The sequence below is a fragment of the Nannobrachium achirus genome (assembly GCF_963921795.1).
Source record: "Nannobrachium achirus genome assembly, chromosome: 13".
In the NCBI taxonomy this organism is placed as follows: Eukaryota; Metazoa; Chordata; class Actinopteri; order Myctophiformes; family Myctophidae; genus Nannobrachium; species Nannobrachium achirus.
Window position 1 is genome coordinate 43,174,284 of NC_137833.1, and position 17,657 is coordinate 43,191,940.

The window sequence follows — 17,657 nt, forward strand, 5'->3', positions numbered from 1 at the left end:
AAGTAAAGCTATAAATATGCTTCTGCAGATCATTTTAGAGAAAAGATTGATGTTGAACCTTGATTTTATTTTAAGCATTACTGGCAAATAGCCTAATCAGTCTTTAGAAGTGTGTGTGAATTAATGAATGAATTTCTTTGTGTGAAAATATATATAAATATATTGTATGAAAGCAGGTCAGATTTCCATCCTACATGGAGTCCGACTCATGGACACATACTGTATAGGCTGTATACCAGTGATTCTCAAACATTTTCATGTCAAGGACCCCCAAATTAAGTTTTTGGCCATGGACCCCCATCTGAAGACATTTTGTTTCAGAGACTCCATACAAGATTTGTGTTATTAAAATGTTTGATTTGATTTGATTTTTTATAGCAGATCTACAAGTTCACAATGCCCCACCTCATGATGACATCCTGTTGTGAGCTTAAGATTGTCTATTTTCAAACAGCCAATTATATGGGTTTAAAGTGGTTGAACTGGGTGATGCTATATCAACTAATAATTTTGCTGCAGACCCCCTGTAACCCCCTCAAGGACCCCTGTCGGTCCCTGGACCCCACTTTGAGAACCAGTGTAGGCTATATTCAGTAATTAAACATGCATGTTGTATAAGTGGATGCATGCCATGGCACAATTGTGTGCATGTACACACACGCACGCACACACGCACGCACGCACGCACGCACGCACTCACACAAACACACGCACGCACGCACGCACGCACGCACGCACACACACACACACACACACACACACACACACACACACAGATTTTGAGGAGATACTGACATATGGTCTGCTGATGGTCTGTTTATAATAATTGGATAACAGGTCTCTCATGAAAAGTAGGCTTCTCATGGGTAAACACTAAACAGTGGTGTGATAATTAATTCCCATTGACCAGGGTCAAGTGTTTGAATGTCTCTCATTCAGTCTCTGTTTCATTTCCAAACATAGATGCTGTCTGATTCACATGCAGCTCCATTTCCATGGTGAGTTGTGGGACTTTTTATTCGTTTTTATCATCTGCAGCAATTAGTCAGGCTTTTATATAAAAAAGGTATTATAGCCTATTTATTACCATCCAAGCAGATGAGATAAAACTAGCTGTTAATAAGTAGCTTTTCATAAGAACACAGAATCAGCACGGTCATCTCATGACGGTAGGGTGATGTTTTTCACACATTTCCCCAGAAGACCATTATATTTATTGTGATGTCACAGAGAACTCCTGGCTGGCTGATATGACATGAACAAGAAGAAAGGCATCACATAGTGAGACTGAATAGCGTCAGGTCATACTGTTCTTCTACTGCAGAGGTTGCTTTTTCTCTGTCATTTGTGGAAAGTAACTATAAGTACATGCACTCATGTAGCCTACTGTACTTACAGTATGTACAATTTTGAGGTGCTTTTACTTTAATTGAGTATATCCAGCACTGTAGTACATTGTGGTAGAGATTTTTAAAAGACATTTGATTTTGTATTCATCATCATCACAAGCATTAATCTGCATTTCATCTATGAAATTATAATGATTTGTCAATTCCATTTGCACCTGCAGTGACTGACTCATTCAGTACTATTCTCTCCTTCCAACTGTGCAACCATCCTCAAGAGGAACTCTTTACCACCAAGACATGCATGCATTATCATGTCCTATGGCCATAGCTGGGGGCCAGTTACATAATTTAACCACCCTTGCCTCCCCTCCTATTTGTCTGTCTGTCTTTCTGTCTGTCTCTGTGACTGTCTCTCTCCGTCTCTGTCTCTGCCCCCCCCCCCCCTTTCCCCCCTCACTCAGATGAATATTTCCAGTCGGCTTGGATGGGTGGTTTGATCGTAGCGGCATTGTAGTCTTGCTGTGATGTCCTGGAGAGGGAGTGCGAACCAGTCTCTTGCATTCGGCCCCATTCTCTCTGTGCCCTTCAACGAAACCCTTCAACCTCCTCTTCCATGGGAGGTGGGCAGAACCAGCGGCCAGTCGGTGCAGGGGGAAGAGTGGATTGACAACAAGACTGACCCCTTTGTGCTGGTGGAAGGTGATGGCTGGTGCCATATGTCACCTGTCCTCACAGTGTCTGTAGTGGTTTGTTATTGCATTACAATGGTTCTGGGGCTGATGGGGAACATTTGCCTCATCCACATCATAGCCCATAGCAGGGAGAGGGCAAATGTCACCAGCATCTTCATCTGTAATCTGTCAATCTCTGACATCCTCACATGTGTCTGTTGCCTCCCATCCACTGTGGTTTACACACTAATGGACCACTGGGTGTTTGGGTCAGTACTGTGCAAACTGGTTCCATTCGTCCAGTGTGTGTCAGTGACTGTATCTGTGCTGTCGCTGGTGTTCATCGCTCTGGAAAGGCATCAGTTGATCATCAATCCTTCTGGGTGGAAACCCAGCGTTCCACAGGCTTATATGTCCGTCGTTCTGATCTGGATGCTTGCTTGCCTCACTTCCCTCCCATTCCTAGTCGTTCACCTGCTTACAGACGAGCCCTATGCTGACATTCCCCAGTCAAAGTTCCAAGCACATCTCCAGCCTCATGCTAACACATCCCTGGTGCAGCCCATCCCCAGCAGGAATTCTAATTCCTCCGCGGTTTCTAATTCAGACCGCACACAGTTGTATCATGTCCTCACGTCAGGCAATCTGGAAGCATGTCTGGAGCATTGGCCGTCGCAGCAACAGAAGCTGGCTTACACCACGTGGCTCCTGCTGTTCCAGTACTGCAGCCCACTCCTGCTGGTGCTGTTCTGTTACATCAGGGTGTTTGTCCGCCTGCGGCGCCGCAAAGACATGCTGGATCGCGCCAGAATACCGGAGAGCCAACATATGATTCAAAGTCGGCGAATCAACATCATGCTGGTCGCCCTGATAACGGCCTTCGCCGTTTGCTGGCTGCCGCTCACCGTCTTCAACGCGGTGTCGGACTGGAACCAGGAGGCCCTGCCCGTCTGCCACCACAACCTGCTGTTCTCCCTCTGCCACCTGCTGGCCATGTCCTCCACGTGCATCAACCCTGTCATCTATGGCTTCCTCAACACCAACTTCCGCTCGGAGGTCAGGGAGGCGCTGCTGCAGTGTCGCTGCAGCCCAGTGCTGGAAGAGGAGCGCGACCACTGCCGATTGTCCACCGTGCACATGGAGATGTCCCCCTCAGGGTTGGAGTCCGGAACGACCGGAGGAACCGAAGGGACCGCATCCAACGTCGAGGAACCGGAATCGGTCCCTTCGCATTTGGAGCCGTTTCCGGAACTGGTTTGATCACACTGTTCAGCAGGCACGTGTGGGCTTGAGCCCCTGCCCTTTTATCCGTCTGTAAAAAGTGCCCTCTCCAGACCATGCTGTTTTTGCTATGGTGAAAGAAATACAAATTGAATTGAATTGCCTTGTCCAAACTCTCCTGAACTTGAATGCAGCGTCTTATGTTGAAAGAATTTCCCTCTCTGTGTAGAAATCCATGCCGTTACGCCACATCTCCAGTATTGACTTGATTATGCTTAGTTCAATGCGTTATCAAGCACCGAAAATAGCCGACCTCCAAGCTCACAACGTGTCGTAGCGCGACGCGTTGTGAGCTTGAAGGTCTGCTATTTTCGATATTTTCACCAAAAGGCTCCTTTTGAAATTTCAGTCCGTGCCTCTCTTACATTCTCTGCACGTCCCTGCTGTTCAGAGCATGAGCATGAGTAAAATGATCGACGAACAGACTCGTCACCAGCAGTTAAAGAGCTAAGGTTCTATTTGGAACCCTGTACTTACAGGAACGTTAAAGGAAACCGTTAAGAGGGAATCGCTAAGGAACCGGAATCAGTAAAATCATAAAGGATCCCAAGTTCCAACCCTAGTCCCGCAACTCCATGCCGTCGACGTGATATGCACAAATGTGCTGTACAATCCTGAACTCTTGAGAGTGTACAAATGGAACACATTTGTTCCATTTGTACACTCTCAGACAGTGGCTTAGGAGGTGGAGCAGCCGCTTGGGGAACAGAAGGTTCCCAGTTCAATCCCCTGAGTTGATGTCGAAGTGTTAGTGTGGGGATTTAAGGGGAGCAAATGCTAATTTCGTGCAAATTTGTCTTAAAGCGCAAAATTTTGCACAGATGTAGCCCAGGGCTTGCTCTAATGATTTAGCTAGGGCGCCCGAGCCGATGACCTTCGGGGTCGCCACAGCGGCCAAATCAAGTTGGCCTCCCATTGACTTTCTATACAGAAGGAAAATACCCAGAAACATTTTTTTTTTCTGGGTATTTAAGTAGGATCTGAGGGGTCTAACTTGGGGTTTGTCATGCTGAATCCATTGCAGGCATTTCACAAAAAACATTCCTTGGGCTAGAAATGGCCTCAGAAAACGATGCATGTATGGGTGAGCATTCATGTTAGTCGGAGGCCTTAGGGTTTTGTTTCTCGTGCTAACTCCGACTAACATGAATGCTCACCCATACATGCATCGTTTTCTGAGGCCATTTCTAGCCCAAGGAATGTTTTTTGGGCAAAACAAATGCCTGCAATGGATTCAGCATCATGACAAACCCCTAGTTAGACCCCTCAGATCCTACTTAAATACTCAGATTTTTTTTTTCTGGGTATTTTCCTCCTGTATAGAAAGTCAATGGGAGGCCAACTTGATTTGGCCGCTGTGGCGACCCCGAAGGTCGTCGGCTCGGGCGCCCTAGCTAAATCATTAGAGCAAGCCCTGGGCTACATCTGTGCAAAATTTTGCGCTTTAAGACAAATTTGCACGAAATTAGCATTTGCTCCCCTTAAATCCCCACACTATGTCTTGAGCAAAACACAAAAGATCTTGCGTGGTTTCCTCTGCCGTTAATGGGTGAATGTAGTGCACATTGTGAAGTGCTTTGGGTAAAGGCACTAAATAGATGCACCGTTTTGTTTTTCAGTCTGTCCGTACTGTACTGTAGGCCCAACATTGGTTTAGCTTTGATTATGTAGAATGTCTTTGAAGTTATGTATCAGAAGTGCACTGTGAAATATTAATTTGTATAGCTTTGACTTAAAAAAAAGGTGTAGCACTGGATTGATTCTTAGTTGAGTGACGTTTTATAAAGGGTTTTCTAATGGCAATGCAATATAATTGGAACAGTTACGCTTTAAAAAGGATACACTTGTTAATACATCATTGCAAATAAATCTGTGTCCAGTTTGAGACAACAGACCTTTGTTTATATTATGTTATAAATATATTATGTATAAATATGTGCATACTGTATGAGCAAATATTGTAAGTATATTGCCTTAAATTAGGCACGTTGAAGTAGAGCTGAGTGTGCCTATGTAACTGTAATGTATGTTGTACGTTGTATGTCATTGTTAATTTTACATCTATATGACGTTATAGTGAATTTAATTTAACAATTTCTTCATTGAATATAAAACATATGGTTGTTGTCAACCTCTATAAATGTTTTAGAGACAGTGGTGAAGGACAAATGGTGTTTGAGAATAAATGGCCTGTAATCAGGACAATTAACATTCAATTGAATTCTAATATGCTCTCATTTACACAATGCTTTCTAAAACAATTCAGAGGACTTTCCATTCTGTTACAAAGGCAGGAAAACCTTACTGGGAAAACATTCGTACAAGACAAAGGTGAACTTGAGATTGTGAATAAATAGCCTTTAATCAGTGCACTAATTTAATTTAAGTGGGGCTTTCTGTATAATTAAATACATTTAAAAATATGCATATATTATTTGTGGATGTGTTTGGTTCTATAATGGACTTGTTTTGTTTCATGTGGCAGAAAAAAAAAACAATCTGCTGCTTTTCAATTTTGCTGCGTGAAGAGAAAGTAATTAAGACCTGGTGAATGCAATTCATTAATTCCATTGTGCCCTATTTTCTTCCATGCCTTACACCTTATCCCTAAACCTTTTTGCCATTTTTTAACTATTTTGAAAAACCTTTTTTTCCATAGTTCAAATAGCTGATTGGTCGCAAGTTTGCTATGAGAAACGTCACAGCTTGTCCGCGTGTAGACGTGTACACATTTTTACACTGTATTAGCCCTATATTCACGGCCCGCCCACTCAGCAAATTTCTCAGCAACTTCCTAGTGCTGACGTCAGTTATGAAGGGGAAACTAACACAGAAATAGCTGGACTTAAAGCCAACAAATCATTATTTCGAACGGTAAAGTAAATTATAATACTTTGTGCCTTTTACTATCTCGTGTTCTTGATCATGCTAGCCGTATTTTATACTTTACTATACGGAAATTGCATTAAATTTGCGATGTCTGTGTTAACTCTATGGGTTTTTAGCAGGGTTTTACCCTTCAAAACGTGACTTCAGCACCAGGAAGTTGCTGAGGGGCGGGCCGTGAATAGGACTATTTGGTTTGCCACTCTGACTTCATGCTCTGATGTCACTGTGATGTCCGGCACATCTTGTCCACGTATCTGTGTATCTCTGAAGGTCACGCTTGACACTGTAGTTCCCTTGACACATCACTGTGACATCACAGGTGATATCACAGGTGATCCTATGTAAAAGTCCATATATGGGTATTCCCCAGAATCCCTTTTATGCCCATATATGAAGATCCATGATGTCATCGATATATATCACTGGCCAGATGGCCAAGACATGGCCATCTGGCCAGTGATATGGGTATAACAGATATTGTATGTTGTGATGTCATGGGAACCACTCTAACAGAATCCCTTTTATGCCCATATATGGAGATCCCTGATGTCATCAATATTAAGCCCATATCTAAACAGGACTTCAAATGGGAATGCCCAGACAGCCCATTTATGTGTGGCTGGTTCAGACAGGGATCTCCATGTATGGGCATAAAAGGGATGTACTATATACAGTACATGGATCTCCATATGGGTAACTGGTACGATATACATCACTGGCCAGATGGCCAAAGGGTGAGGTTGCATGTCGCCTTGAGGCGTCTTACTAGTCTACAAGCTCACAACGTGTCGATGTAGATTGGCTATTTTAAGTATTTTAAAAATATTCTTCAAAAGATGCCAAGAGATGTAGGGATAAGGGGTAAGGCATGGACGGAAAATAGGGTCCATTTTGTTGATTTGAAAATATATAACGAAACCTTGAAATATTGGGTTCTAGGATTTCTATGTGTGTACTGTAGACTATATTATCCATGTTGCACAATGATGTCTGGAACTTGAAATGCAATGCAATAAATGTATTTTTGCTTGAGTAGACTGAATGAATGTGCCTGACGTGATCCGGCACAATGAAAGCTAGCCTCGTAAACCAGACTCTCCTTGAATTAGAATCAGAGGGCAGGAGGAGTCTAGACTATAGGCCAAATGAAAGCGTAGGTGTCTCTGAACCTTCGTAACCCTAGCAGATCCATCAAGGACATGAAATGTGAGGACCATGGCTACTGGTGACATGACAGAAAATATAGCAGAGATGAGGTGTTTCTCCTTGGTCTGAAACACGTCAGGCTCCGTGGGCTCTCTGCTCTGTATGATCAGTGGTACTCGGTGGGTCAGGGGACCACCAGGGGTCCCTGAGGGGGATCCATCTAAATGTGTTAACATATAGCATCAAAATCAGTTCTGGCTATTTGAAAATAGCCGATCCACAAACTTGTAAATCTAAATGGCGGTCCCTTTCACCAGGGGCGTCACACCAAATTCTGGGCCCTGGGTACAAGGATTCACTGCGGGCCCCCCATGAATGTTAACTATTGAAAAATAGCAGATATACAAGCTCACAGCGCTGCCGAGTGCCGCGCTGCGAGCTTGTATATCTGCTATTTTTGAAAAATCGTGAAAATGTGTGCAAGAAACCTATGTCAAGGACCCCCAAGATGATATGTATTTGGCCACGGACCCCGATCTCAAAATATTTAGTTCCAGGGACCCCCAGAAGCAAAATTTGAGTTAGAAATGTTCGCTTAAAAAATACATATATTCAAAGATTTTCACAACTTTTCAAAAATAGCAGATCTACAAGCTTGCAGCGCGCTGTGAGCTTGTATATCTGCTATTTTTCAATAAAGTCATTAGGGCCAACTCAGCGTATGAGTAGCACGGCTTGGCAAGTCGTGCGGCAAGTACTGGGAGCTGATGGTAGGTGTGGCGCTCCACCTCAGCAGTCCATCTCCCAGGGGTCTAGCGCATTGTAACGGGGACAGACTCCCGCGTGTTACCGGCTGATACCGACAATAAGCCACTCCCGACCTACTTGTTGTCATTAGGGCCCCTCCACCTTGGGCCCCAGTAACTCAGTCCCACTTTCCTACCCCTTGTGACGCCCCTGCCTTTCACATGACTCGAGTTTACGAAAGACAGGTTCACTTTACTGGGAAAAGATTCTCGGGCCGAATACAATAGTGTGTTGCCTACAGCAGGGGTTTTCAAATTCTTCACTCAGGGCACCCCTGTAAATAATTTTTAATCCACGACACCCCTGAATTAAACGATTCATTTTTAGAATCTTACATCGTATTACGCAACGTAAATATGCACATCTTTCCACCTGAGATACGGAAGGCTATATCACGGAGAAATATCCTTTTCCAACAGGATTAAATATTTATACTTGGCATTTAATCACTTGAACCCCAGCATCCCTATTCTGGGAGGAAGGTTCACCAAAAATAGCAGATCTACAAGCTCACAACGCATCACAGCGTGACGCGTTGTGAGCTTGTAGATCAGGTCTAAATCAGGTCTGTTTTACTAAGCATAGTGAAGTGATATTGATGAAGTGATATTGATGAATTCCAAATATTATCAAATTATTCCGAGTCACCCCTGGACCAATCTGGCTAGCCATCGTCACGAAAAGGGACCGCCCACTTGTCCCGTAGCCATCATTGACTCTTTTCTCGAGAGATTGCCCCTGGACTGGCATCATTGCACCCTAGGGTGCCACGGCACCCACTTTGGGAAACCACCAGAAAGGTGCAAGAAAGGTGCCATTCTGGGAACATGTGGTTGCCTATTTATTGTGACCGTCAGGTCGCAGTTAGTATGAAAACACCATGTCCGTGAGTCAGTCACCTCAAGTCCTGTCACATCTGTGAAAGCCACCGGGTGGCGGCACAGAGCTATGTGAGTTAGCGATGAAAGCAGCAACACAAGAAGGAAGTTATCCCCCATATTTCCCCTCAGATCTATTGTGCCAACTGCAACAACATGTTTGTGCCGCATTTAGAAGCTCTGTCGACCTGAGGGTCGCTAGTCGCCATTAGGGTGTTTTACTTGTACGGGATAGTGATTTTTGCTTGTGATTGGCTGTGCGGAGGTGGGGGCAGAGATATACCTAACCCTAACCTCAGTAAAACTAACGCTGGTGAATGCTAACCTGCCGACGCTGGTGAATGTTAACCTGGTCGGACCAATGAGAGGTTGATTCACTCGGACTGAAAGACCTGCAAAAAAGACTGTCCCTTACTTGTACAGGTATGTATTGTGATGTCACATGAAGCTTGAACAATCCTGAAGCTTGCACCACTCCTCCATTGAACAAAGCCGGTGTCCCTGTAGGCAACCACGCTAATTAAACAAATAAATAAACAAATAAGTAAATAAAATATGTGATTAAAAAATACCAAAAGAAAAACCGTTACATAAAACAGTATATACACTGTGTACGGTATGAGTATATCTATACTATTATATATATAAAGAAGAAAAAAAAAACAGTATAAAAATAAAAAGAAAATAAAGAAATGAAAAGAAAAACTAAACAAAAACATAAACATAAAAGAAAAACATAAGCGGCGCCTCCTGCCGTTCTTGATCATGAGCTCCAGGACGAGCTCAGCCATGTCTACACCGTGAAGAATGTCTCCAAAAATCTCTGTGGGCAGTGGCTTTCCTACAATTTAGCACATGCTTCTACAGTATACAGAGCAACTGTGAAATCAGAGTAAATGTCGTGAACCCTCGTCGAAAACAACAAAACGTAGCGTTTCAAAGAATCTAGGATACCAGGTAAACATCAAAACCTACTGTGGTCCAGCAAAACAAATCTACATACATAACAAAGACATGTGAACAAATAGCCAACATAGCATCTATCAAATATGGTGATAAAACGTGACCTCTTCCCACATCGGCCCGGGGTCCCCTGTGTACAGGTGGAGGGCCTCCACATCTCTGATCGCTCCGTCTCGAGGACAGAGGTGTCCAGGATATCCTTCATTCTCTCCCTCTCCACCACTGCTTCTTCCTTTTCTCCACCATTATCATGACCATAGCTTTCTCCGGTAATCGCTTCCTCCATTCCATTCTCTCTCTCTTCTGCTCCTCCTATATTTTCTCCTCTTCCTCCACCTTATTCTCCAACTCTGATGCCTCCTGGACTGTGGTGTTCTCAGTAGTCATCTTGCAGTTGCCAATGTGTATTTCCATTGCTCTCCTCTTCTTCATGCCAGACAAATCTTTAAAATAAAGTTGATTTCTACGGACATATTGGTTTATATTCAATTCCTCACAACCAATAATATCAAAACAGAAATCCAGGTGCAAAATGAATCAATTGATGTGCAACATTTTATTTAAAATGACTCACCTCTGTCTTCTGTGTTGTAGACGGCACGTCCGAGCGAGAATGGCGTACGTGGTATCTCGCCAAGGCCCCGCCTCAGGGAGGGGCTGGCCTCCTGGTAGATAAAGGTGTAGAGGCCGACAGGGTTCCGGCTGTGGCATGTTGAACATATAGCTTTGTAGTACTTTTCCAGGAGATTAAAAACCTCCCCAATCGAGATGTTCCGCTCTGCGATGAACGAGTGCATGTCGTGGACGTCTACCATGAGTTTGCTGTCACCAAAGGTGAAAAAGGACACGTCTCGTTCTGCCTCAGAAGCTGCTAGTATCTGGAGCAGAGCTTTAAGTCGCGGGTCTCCTCCAAAGTTTCCACAGCCCCAGCTCCCCGTGGCCACAGCTGGGAGAGTTCCCCCTTCCCCAGGGCGGGCAAAGCCACAGTAAGCCTTATTAAGTTCTCTGGTGATCCTGCTTAGGTGAAACTGTTCCATGAAGCTGTGGCACTGCAGTGCGTCAATGGCCACAATTTCAGTGCATTTTCTCTGCCAGGCATCCCTTGGAGCTGTTTCTTCATGGCTGCCGACCCATTCGAAGCTGTCTGCAAAGCCTGTGTATTTGCTGTACTGCTGCGTACCTGTGACGATGAGGCATTCGTCATCGCTCAGGGACTCTGTGAAGAGGCGGGACACGATGAGCTCGGGGTTGATCAGGAAACGGATCTCCTCCTGAACCAGCCCGGAACCGAATACGCCCCCTCCCACAAGCCGGTTGGCAAAATCCACCTGAAGCATTCCGTGGCCACCGTCCTCTATGGTCCCTTTACAAGCAACACGCAGCTTTGACAACATAGCTTTTGAGAGTTTCCAGGCGGGAGCTTGGGAGCTTGGCAAAGATTTTCTTGTGAATGTTATTAGACCAGTAGGCATTTTCTCAGTGACACTTTTGAAATAGCACAACAGGGTCTTGAGCTTCTCAATCTTCTTTGGAGAGGTCCCCTCAAACAACAGGAAGAAGTTGATGTCAGGGTAGGTGACGTAATCAGCATCTCCAGAGCTGCGATGGGGGAAGGTGCAAAAGAAGGCATTGGCCAACAAGCACGCCGCCTGCTCCTGAGACATGGTGATGGAGCGGTCCATCCCTTTCTTAAGGTAAGCTATGTGCTTGGTACACAGCTCAGGGAGTCTCAGTGCTAATTTCACCATGTCTGGGAGCAACACGTCCAGTAGGTGATCTTCATCATCGGGTTGCAGGACCTTGCTGCAGTACAAATCAAATGCTGTGAAGTCCAATTTCTTGGAAATTGGCACATGTGGACTTTGTGGAGAATTGTATTTCAATATTGCCTTCTTCAAAACTTGTGAGCTTGTAAATTTCACACTCAATGATTCCCGGATCACTTGCCATCTGCCCTGACGCTGCAGGTCTCCCGTCTTCTCATTCAGCACCTGAACACGGTTTACCTTCTCTGAGCAGGGCATCTTTACATGATCATCATCCCAGATATCCTGAAACGTGCTGGGATATGGAACAGGAAGTTTGTCCTTCTGGAGAAGGTCTGTCCGTATCATGACAGTGTGCTGGCCAGGACAATCCCTCAGCCGAGGGAGAGACTGGGCACATTTCAGTGTGTTCCGCAGCATCCTGCTAAAGTCCATAGGGCTGTAGGAAGCTTGTTGTTTAAGGTTTGCAAGCTATGAGTTTGGGAGGGCACTATATACAGACCATTCGTGACGTGCTATGACGTAACAGCCTTAATTGCGCATTTTGGGGTTACACATTTCATTGGTGCATTGGTGATCCCTCTGCAGCCCACTGCAGATCCTCACACCTTGTGAGGATATTACGATTGGGCTCCCAAATAATTGGCAAAACACTAACATCTTCTATCTATCTATCTATCTATCTATCTATCTATCTATCTATCAATAAAATCTCTGTGTGTCTGTGTTTATGCCCGTATAGCCAATTAAAGAGGGGCCGTTTATGCCCGTAGCCAATCAGAAAGGGGCAAAGATGATTGGTCAAGCTTCACGTGACATCACATACAGTACATCATACACATATACATATACATATACTGTACATATACATCTGTACATATACATCTACATCTACATATACATATACTTACTGTACATATATTGTACATATACATCTGTACATATACATACATATATGCAAACTTCTAATAAATAGGCTACTTCAATCAATCAACCAACCAATCAACCAATCAATCAATCAATCAATCAATCAATCAATCAATCAATCAATCAATCAATCAATCAATCAATCAATCAATCAATAAATCAGCTGGCCATCCTGTGTGACCTGTGACCATATAGAGTAAGCTAAACTGTAAACCTGTGATTTGTCTATCTATTCTGACATCTGTGATACATCTGTGACTCAGATTTGGGCACAGTTTCGGAAACCGAGGAAAAGACAGGAAGTTGGCGGTAATGCGCCCAAACTGGTTTACCGACCGCCAAAGAGCCCCAAAGAAGAAGAAAAGAACGGAAGTGATGTATTTGACCAGTCTGCCAATCACTTCCTCAACCTTCCTTGCACAGATTGTACCATAAACTCCAGGCGGGAGAGTCGTGTGTAACTTCAACAATAAAACCTCCAACCCAACCAAGTAACTGTGTAAGTAAAAGTGTTTTCTTATCGTTTTGTGGAGATATGACATGTTTGTTTACACTCAGATGCGGATGTGGTGTTGTCTGTTGAGTTATAGTTACATTTGGGTTTAAGTTCACATTATTACGAAAAGTAGTGTGGTTGTAGGCAGCTATGCAGCTAGCCAAATAAACAAACAAGAAACAACGTTATCGTTAGCTTGGCTAAACTAACTAACTAATAGTTAGTATAGTACAGTATAACTAACTAACTAACTAACTAACTAATAGGGCTGTCACAATTATTACATAATCGTCTAATCGCAGTTATTTTACGTAATCGCTATTATTTTGGCATAATCCTCATAATCGTTCCCATATTGAAAAATGTTAATATATTTTCAAGCCCTGAAACATGACGGTCGCTGTCTGATAGTGATAACACGACCCGTCATGTTTCAGGGCTAATATATTTTCAAACATTTTCAAAAACGATCTACGCTCACAGTAGATCTGCTAATTCCACTATCAATGTTATTTTTGAGCGGTGGTCACAACGCTCCTATACGTGGCCGTGTGTGTGGGTATGTCTGTCTGTCTGTCTGTCTGTAGCCTGCAGTAACCTTTTCTGACCACACATGTTAAGGGAGGGGCGCTGTTGTTCAGGCCAGGCCAGACCAGGCACACACACACACACACACACACACACACACACACACACACACACACACACACACACACACACACAGGGGGGAAGGGGGGGGGGGGGAACCACCGCTCAGTTCACACGAGTGTGATTTTTTATTTAAGTATAAAGTTGTCAAATATGTCTGTAATTTCTTTGTATATTTAGATTATGTGTCATATTATCTACCATGTGCAACTTCAAAGTCTACACGCCAAACAGAAATGTAATTGCAACGACAAAAACACAATTAAATCGTTAATCGCAATTATTTGAGTGACAATTAATCGTCGTCATGAAAAATGTCATAATTGTGACCGCTCTACTAACTATTAAGATACTGTACTCTACCATACAGAATTACATTTATTCATTAAATAAATACATGAATGCTGCCACCCTTTTTCAGACATCTTCAACAAAGATCTTCTAAGACAGCTTTAGTGGTTAAAATTATATAACGCAGTCAGTGTGTCAAGTCAACATCTTAAAAGGAAACTTTTCTTTGTTATCAAATCTTTTTTAATTTTTTTCCATAGAATCCAGAATCAATTATGACAGGATAAACAAATGTATCATCTTAAAAAGGTTATTACAACTATAGTCTAATTTATTCATTGGCTATAATGTATAATTGGGTCCAGATTAGATCCACATTTGTCTTGGACTTTATTTTATTGCTATGTTCATGTTTTATAAATAAAGTGATTTTCTTTTAGAAGTAGTGAAAATAGCAGATCTACAAGCTCAAAATGCTTAGCTTTGCAACATGTTGTGAGCTTGTGGAACTGCTAGTTTCACTACTTAAACCTTTTTCTATGAAATACTACTGGAAAAGAATATATATATTTTGAAATTATTTTGGTAAATGTAGGAGACTAGTAGGAGATTTACTCGCTACCCTCTGCGACCCATAGACTGGCCCTGACTCCTGAGTCCTGACCCACTGTTTGGGAAGTGCTGTAGTGTGGTGAAGAAGTTGATTCAAGGAATCTCCTTTTTAAAAAGTTTTATTTACCTCCAAACAGGCTCCGATTCAGCCGTTCAGACGCGTTTCGACCATCTAGGTCTTCATCAGCGTTAGTAAATCAGTCTGTTTACTAACGCTGATGAAGACCTAGTCCTAGATGGTCGAAACGCGTCCGTTCTGAGCCTGTTTTGAGGTAAATAAAACTTTTTAAAAAGGAGATTCCTTGAATGCTGGCAACTTCTTCACCTGGCATGTTCTTTTGAGCCATGCACCGAAAAGACTGTATCTAAATTGGAGTGCTGCGGGCTTTCTGCTTTGTTGCAGGCATCTCTCTACTTAAGTGCTATAGTGTACATACAGTATACACAACAACTACCTCCTGGCTGCATGTGTGTTGGTTATGCTTTATTAATGCTCATTATTTTACTGTTTTGCTGATGTTGCCTGCAATAGTTATTCTTCCCATCCTAGCTTTATCAGGGGTTGACACTAAGGTCTCAGAGGAACTTGCCTGTCGGGCAAGTACTGGTCATGTTTTGCCTGGCGTTGCCAGCCTCTATCACACACTTCGTTTTGGGAAGAGAGTCTGGGATTTCAGGAAGAGCTTTCATTTCTGGGGGGCGGGCTAAAGCCTAGTGACACGAGCCCCAAACCACGTGCCCCAAGCATACAACCCTGATTGGCCAACCCTTGAAGCTGTTTGAGGAAATAGAATCTCAATGGATCGGTTACAGACCGTACACCACTACCGTCAGGGGGTGTTGTTGTGTTCGGTCTGGTTTATTAACCACAAGGTCATGTTCTACTTGCCCAAAGGTCACTTCCACTTGCCCGAAAAGTAAAACGTCCATTATAAAATGATCGCTGAGATTTTAATTACCACTCAATTTAACACATTTCTTTACTTCTGGGGCTGTGCAATAAAACATGTCATACTGTAACTCAATACTACAAATCCAAATACCTACATAGCTATGATTGAATAGGTCTATGGTTTCACACTTGTTATTTTACATTTTTGTGTAGCAACAGAAAAAAAACAGCACATTATATGTAAACAGAGCTCTTATTTTACATTCCACAGATCAGAAGACAGAGCACTCTGGCCACGTTCAGGTGTTTAGACAGATATCTTGTGTTGTTTATAGATGGTTGCGTCCCCTCTAAAAAATGAGCACCTGTCCGGTCGGGCAAACTGAAAGTAAACTTCACCTGCCCCAAAGTTTCATTTAGCAGGTGGGCAAGCCTTAGTGTCAATGCCTGTTTATTATTGTTATTGCTACTAGCCCTTACCCGTTAAAAGATATGAGCTCCGAAATTATGTGCAGTGTGTGGGTTATGGGATGTGCACTGTGCACACAGTATATGAGGGATGGAAAGTAACTTTAACTGGTGCTTGCATGATAATATGTAGGAGCATCAATGTAAGAAATACCCGTTTTAATGGCTACAGAGATACTGTGTACCGATCTGCATGATTTTTGGACAAAATCTGTAACAGGGCCAGACAACCGACCCCCCCCCCCCCCCCCCCCCCCCCCACACACACACACACACACACACACACACACACACACACACACACACACACACACACACAGCTGGTTAAACATGTTGCCTCATGCTAGATGCAGAATAGATATGCCTCAAGCTAGATGCAGAATAGATATAGATACACCATAAAAATGCTAATATACAGCATATGATTTGTGAAAGTGACAAACGGGCTTCACAGTTATGTCAGGTGTGTTCATATGCTAATGGTGATGCGATTTCAGATCAATTGCTCCAGCCACTGAGGAGAAACGCTGTGACAGACAGACAGACAGACAGACAGACAGACAGACAGACAGACAGACAGACAGACACTCACTCAGACAGACATTTGGAAAATTATATGTTTGATGTTGCACACTGCACAGTATTGTGAACTATACCACATTGAATTTCACTGCTTGTACCTCTATGAGTAATATTAGTGTGACAAATAAACCTTGATTCTTGAGTCTTGTTAAGAGTAATTGCAGACATGCACCTGGATAACAAATTAACATGTTTTATTTTCAGACGGATCCACGTGAGGCTCCCCTTCTCTCTTATCTCTTATCTGTAGTACCAGGCAGCTTCAGACTGACTCACACATGCACATTACTTCCAAGTAAGTTCCACTAACTGCTCTAATAGTCATACATACAGCATTATTCACACATTGAATTATTACAATGTCATTTGACAAGGGTATTTTGTAAACTTTTCTTCCACCGGCTGTTTGTGATGTAACATGTCCATTCGTCAAATAGCATAATACAGAAAATATATATATAATTAATTGCATTGCTTGCTTACATATTTATTATAGTCGGTATGATGGTTTAGTTCTCGCTCTCTCTCTCTGTCTTTTTTTAGGAGTAATGTCATCATGATGTTTCAATAGTGTGGGTTGTCATGGTCTTGCTGATCTTCGTTGCTGAGTTTTCTTCTTTCATTTTCGTCTTTCATTTTCGTTTTCTCCTCCCACCATGTTAAGCGTCTTTGAAAAGAACTGTATAAATCTGAGTTATTATTAATATTTCTGTGGTATTACAGGTGGATTTATCTCTGTGTTCGAGGGCATAATGACTACAGGCAGTGCCAGTAGCTGTCTAGATGTTCTCAAAGGTAAGTGATGGTACACACCCTGCTGAACTACGATACACGTAAAATGCACCTTCTCTTTTTGATCCTGCTAAAACTTTTCCCCATCTCTTCCGTCAACAGATGTTGTCGCATATGTTGATGTCTGGTCATCGGACAAAACCGATAACTATTCCAAGTCATTCATCCAGCAGTTGGAAGAAATGGGAGCCCAGGTGAG

General features: G+C 43.0%; 3 protein-coding genes across 3 annotated transcripts in view; 2 read left to right on the forward strand and 1 right to left on the reverse strand.

Moving 5' to 3' along the window:
• Window positions 1-1,873: 1,873 nt before the first annotated feature.
• LOC308297331 (neuropeptide Y receptor type 4-like) lies at window positions 1,874-3,280 on the forward strand (the record flags this gene model as incomplete). Its single annotated transcript, XM_080740744.1, has 1 exon — window positions 1,874-3,280. The coding sequence occupies one exon, from the start codon at window positions 1,874-1,876 to the stop codon at window positions 3,278-3,280; it is 1,407 nt and encodes a 468-aa protein (XP_080596870.1).
• Window positions 3,281-10,296: 7,016 nt separating this feature from the next.
• Window positions 10,297-12,170, reverse strand: LOC308297332 (poly(ADP-ribose) glycohydrolase-like; the record flags this gene model as incomplete). The annotated part of the gene is made up of 2 exons (XM_080740745.1): window positions 10,297-10,427; window positions 10,559-12,170. 2 exons carry the CDS (start codon window positions 12,168-12,170, stop codon window positions 10,297-10,299), a joined length of 1,743 nt encoding a protein of 580 aa, XP_080596871.1.
• Window positions 12,171-13,108: 938 nt separating this feature from the next.
• Window positions 13,109-17,657, forward strand: part of mcph1 (microcephalin 1) — a gene marked incomplete at its 3' end in the record, with an annotated part of 45,345 nt that continues 40,796 nt past the window's right edge. Inside the window, exons 1-4 of the mRNA XM_080740746.1 lie at window positions 13,109-13,176; window positions 16,871-16,961; window positions 17,390-17,461; window positions 17,561-17,652. Coding sequence (XP_080596872.1) covers window positions 17,419-17,461; window positions 17,561-17,652 — 135 coding nt within the window. The 5' untranslated portion in view covers window positions 13,109-13,176; window positions 16,871-16,961; window positions 17,390-17,418. The remainder of the gene's footprint in view (window positions 13,177-16,870; window positions 16,962-17,389; window positions 17,462-17,560; window positions 17,653-17,657) is intronic.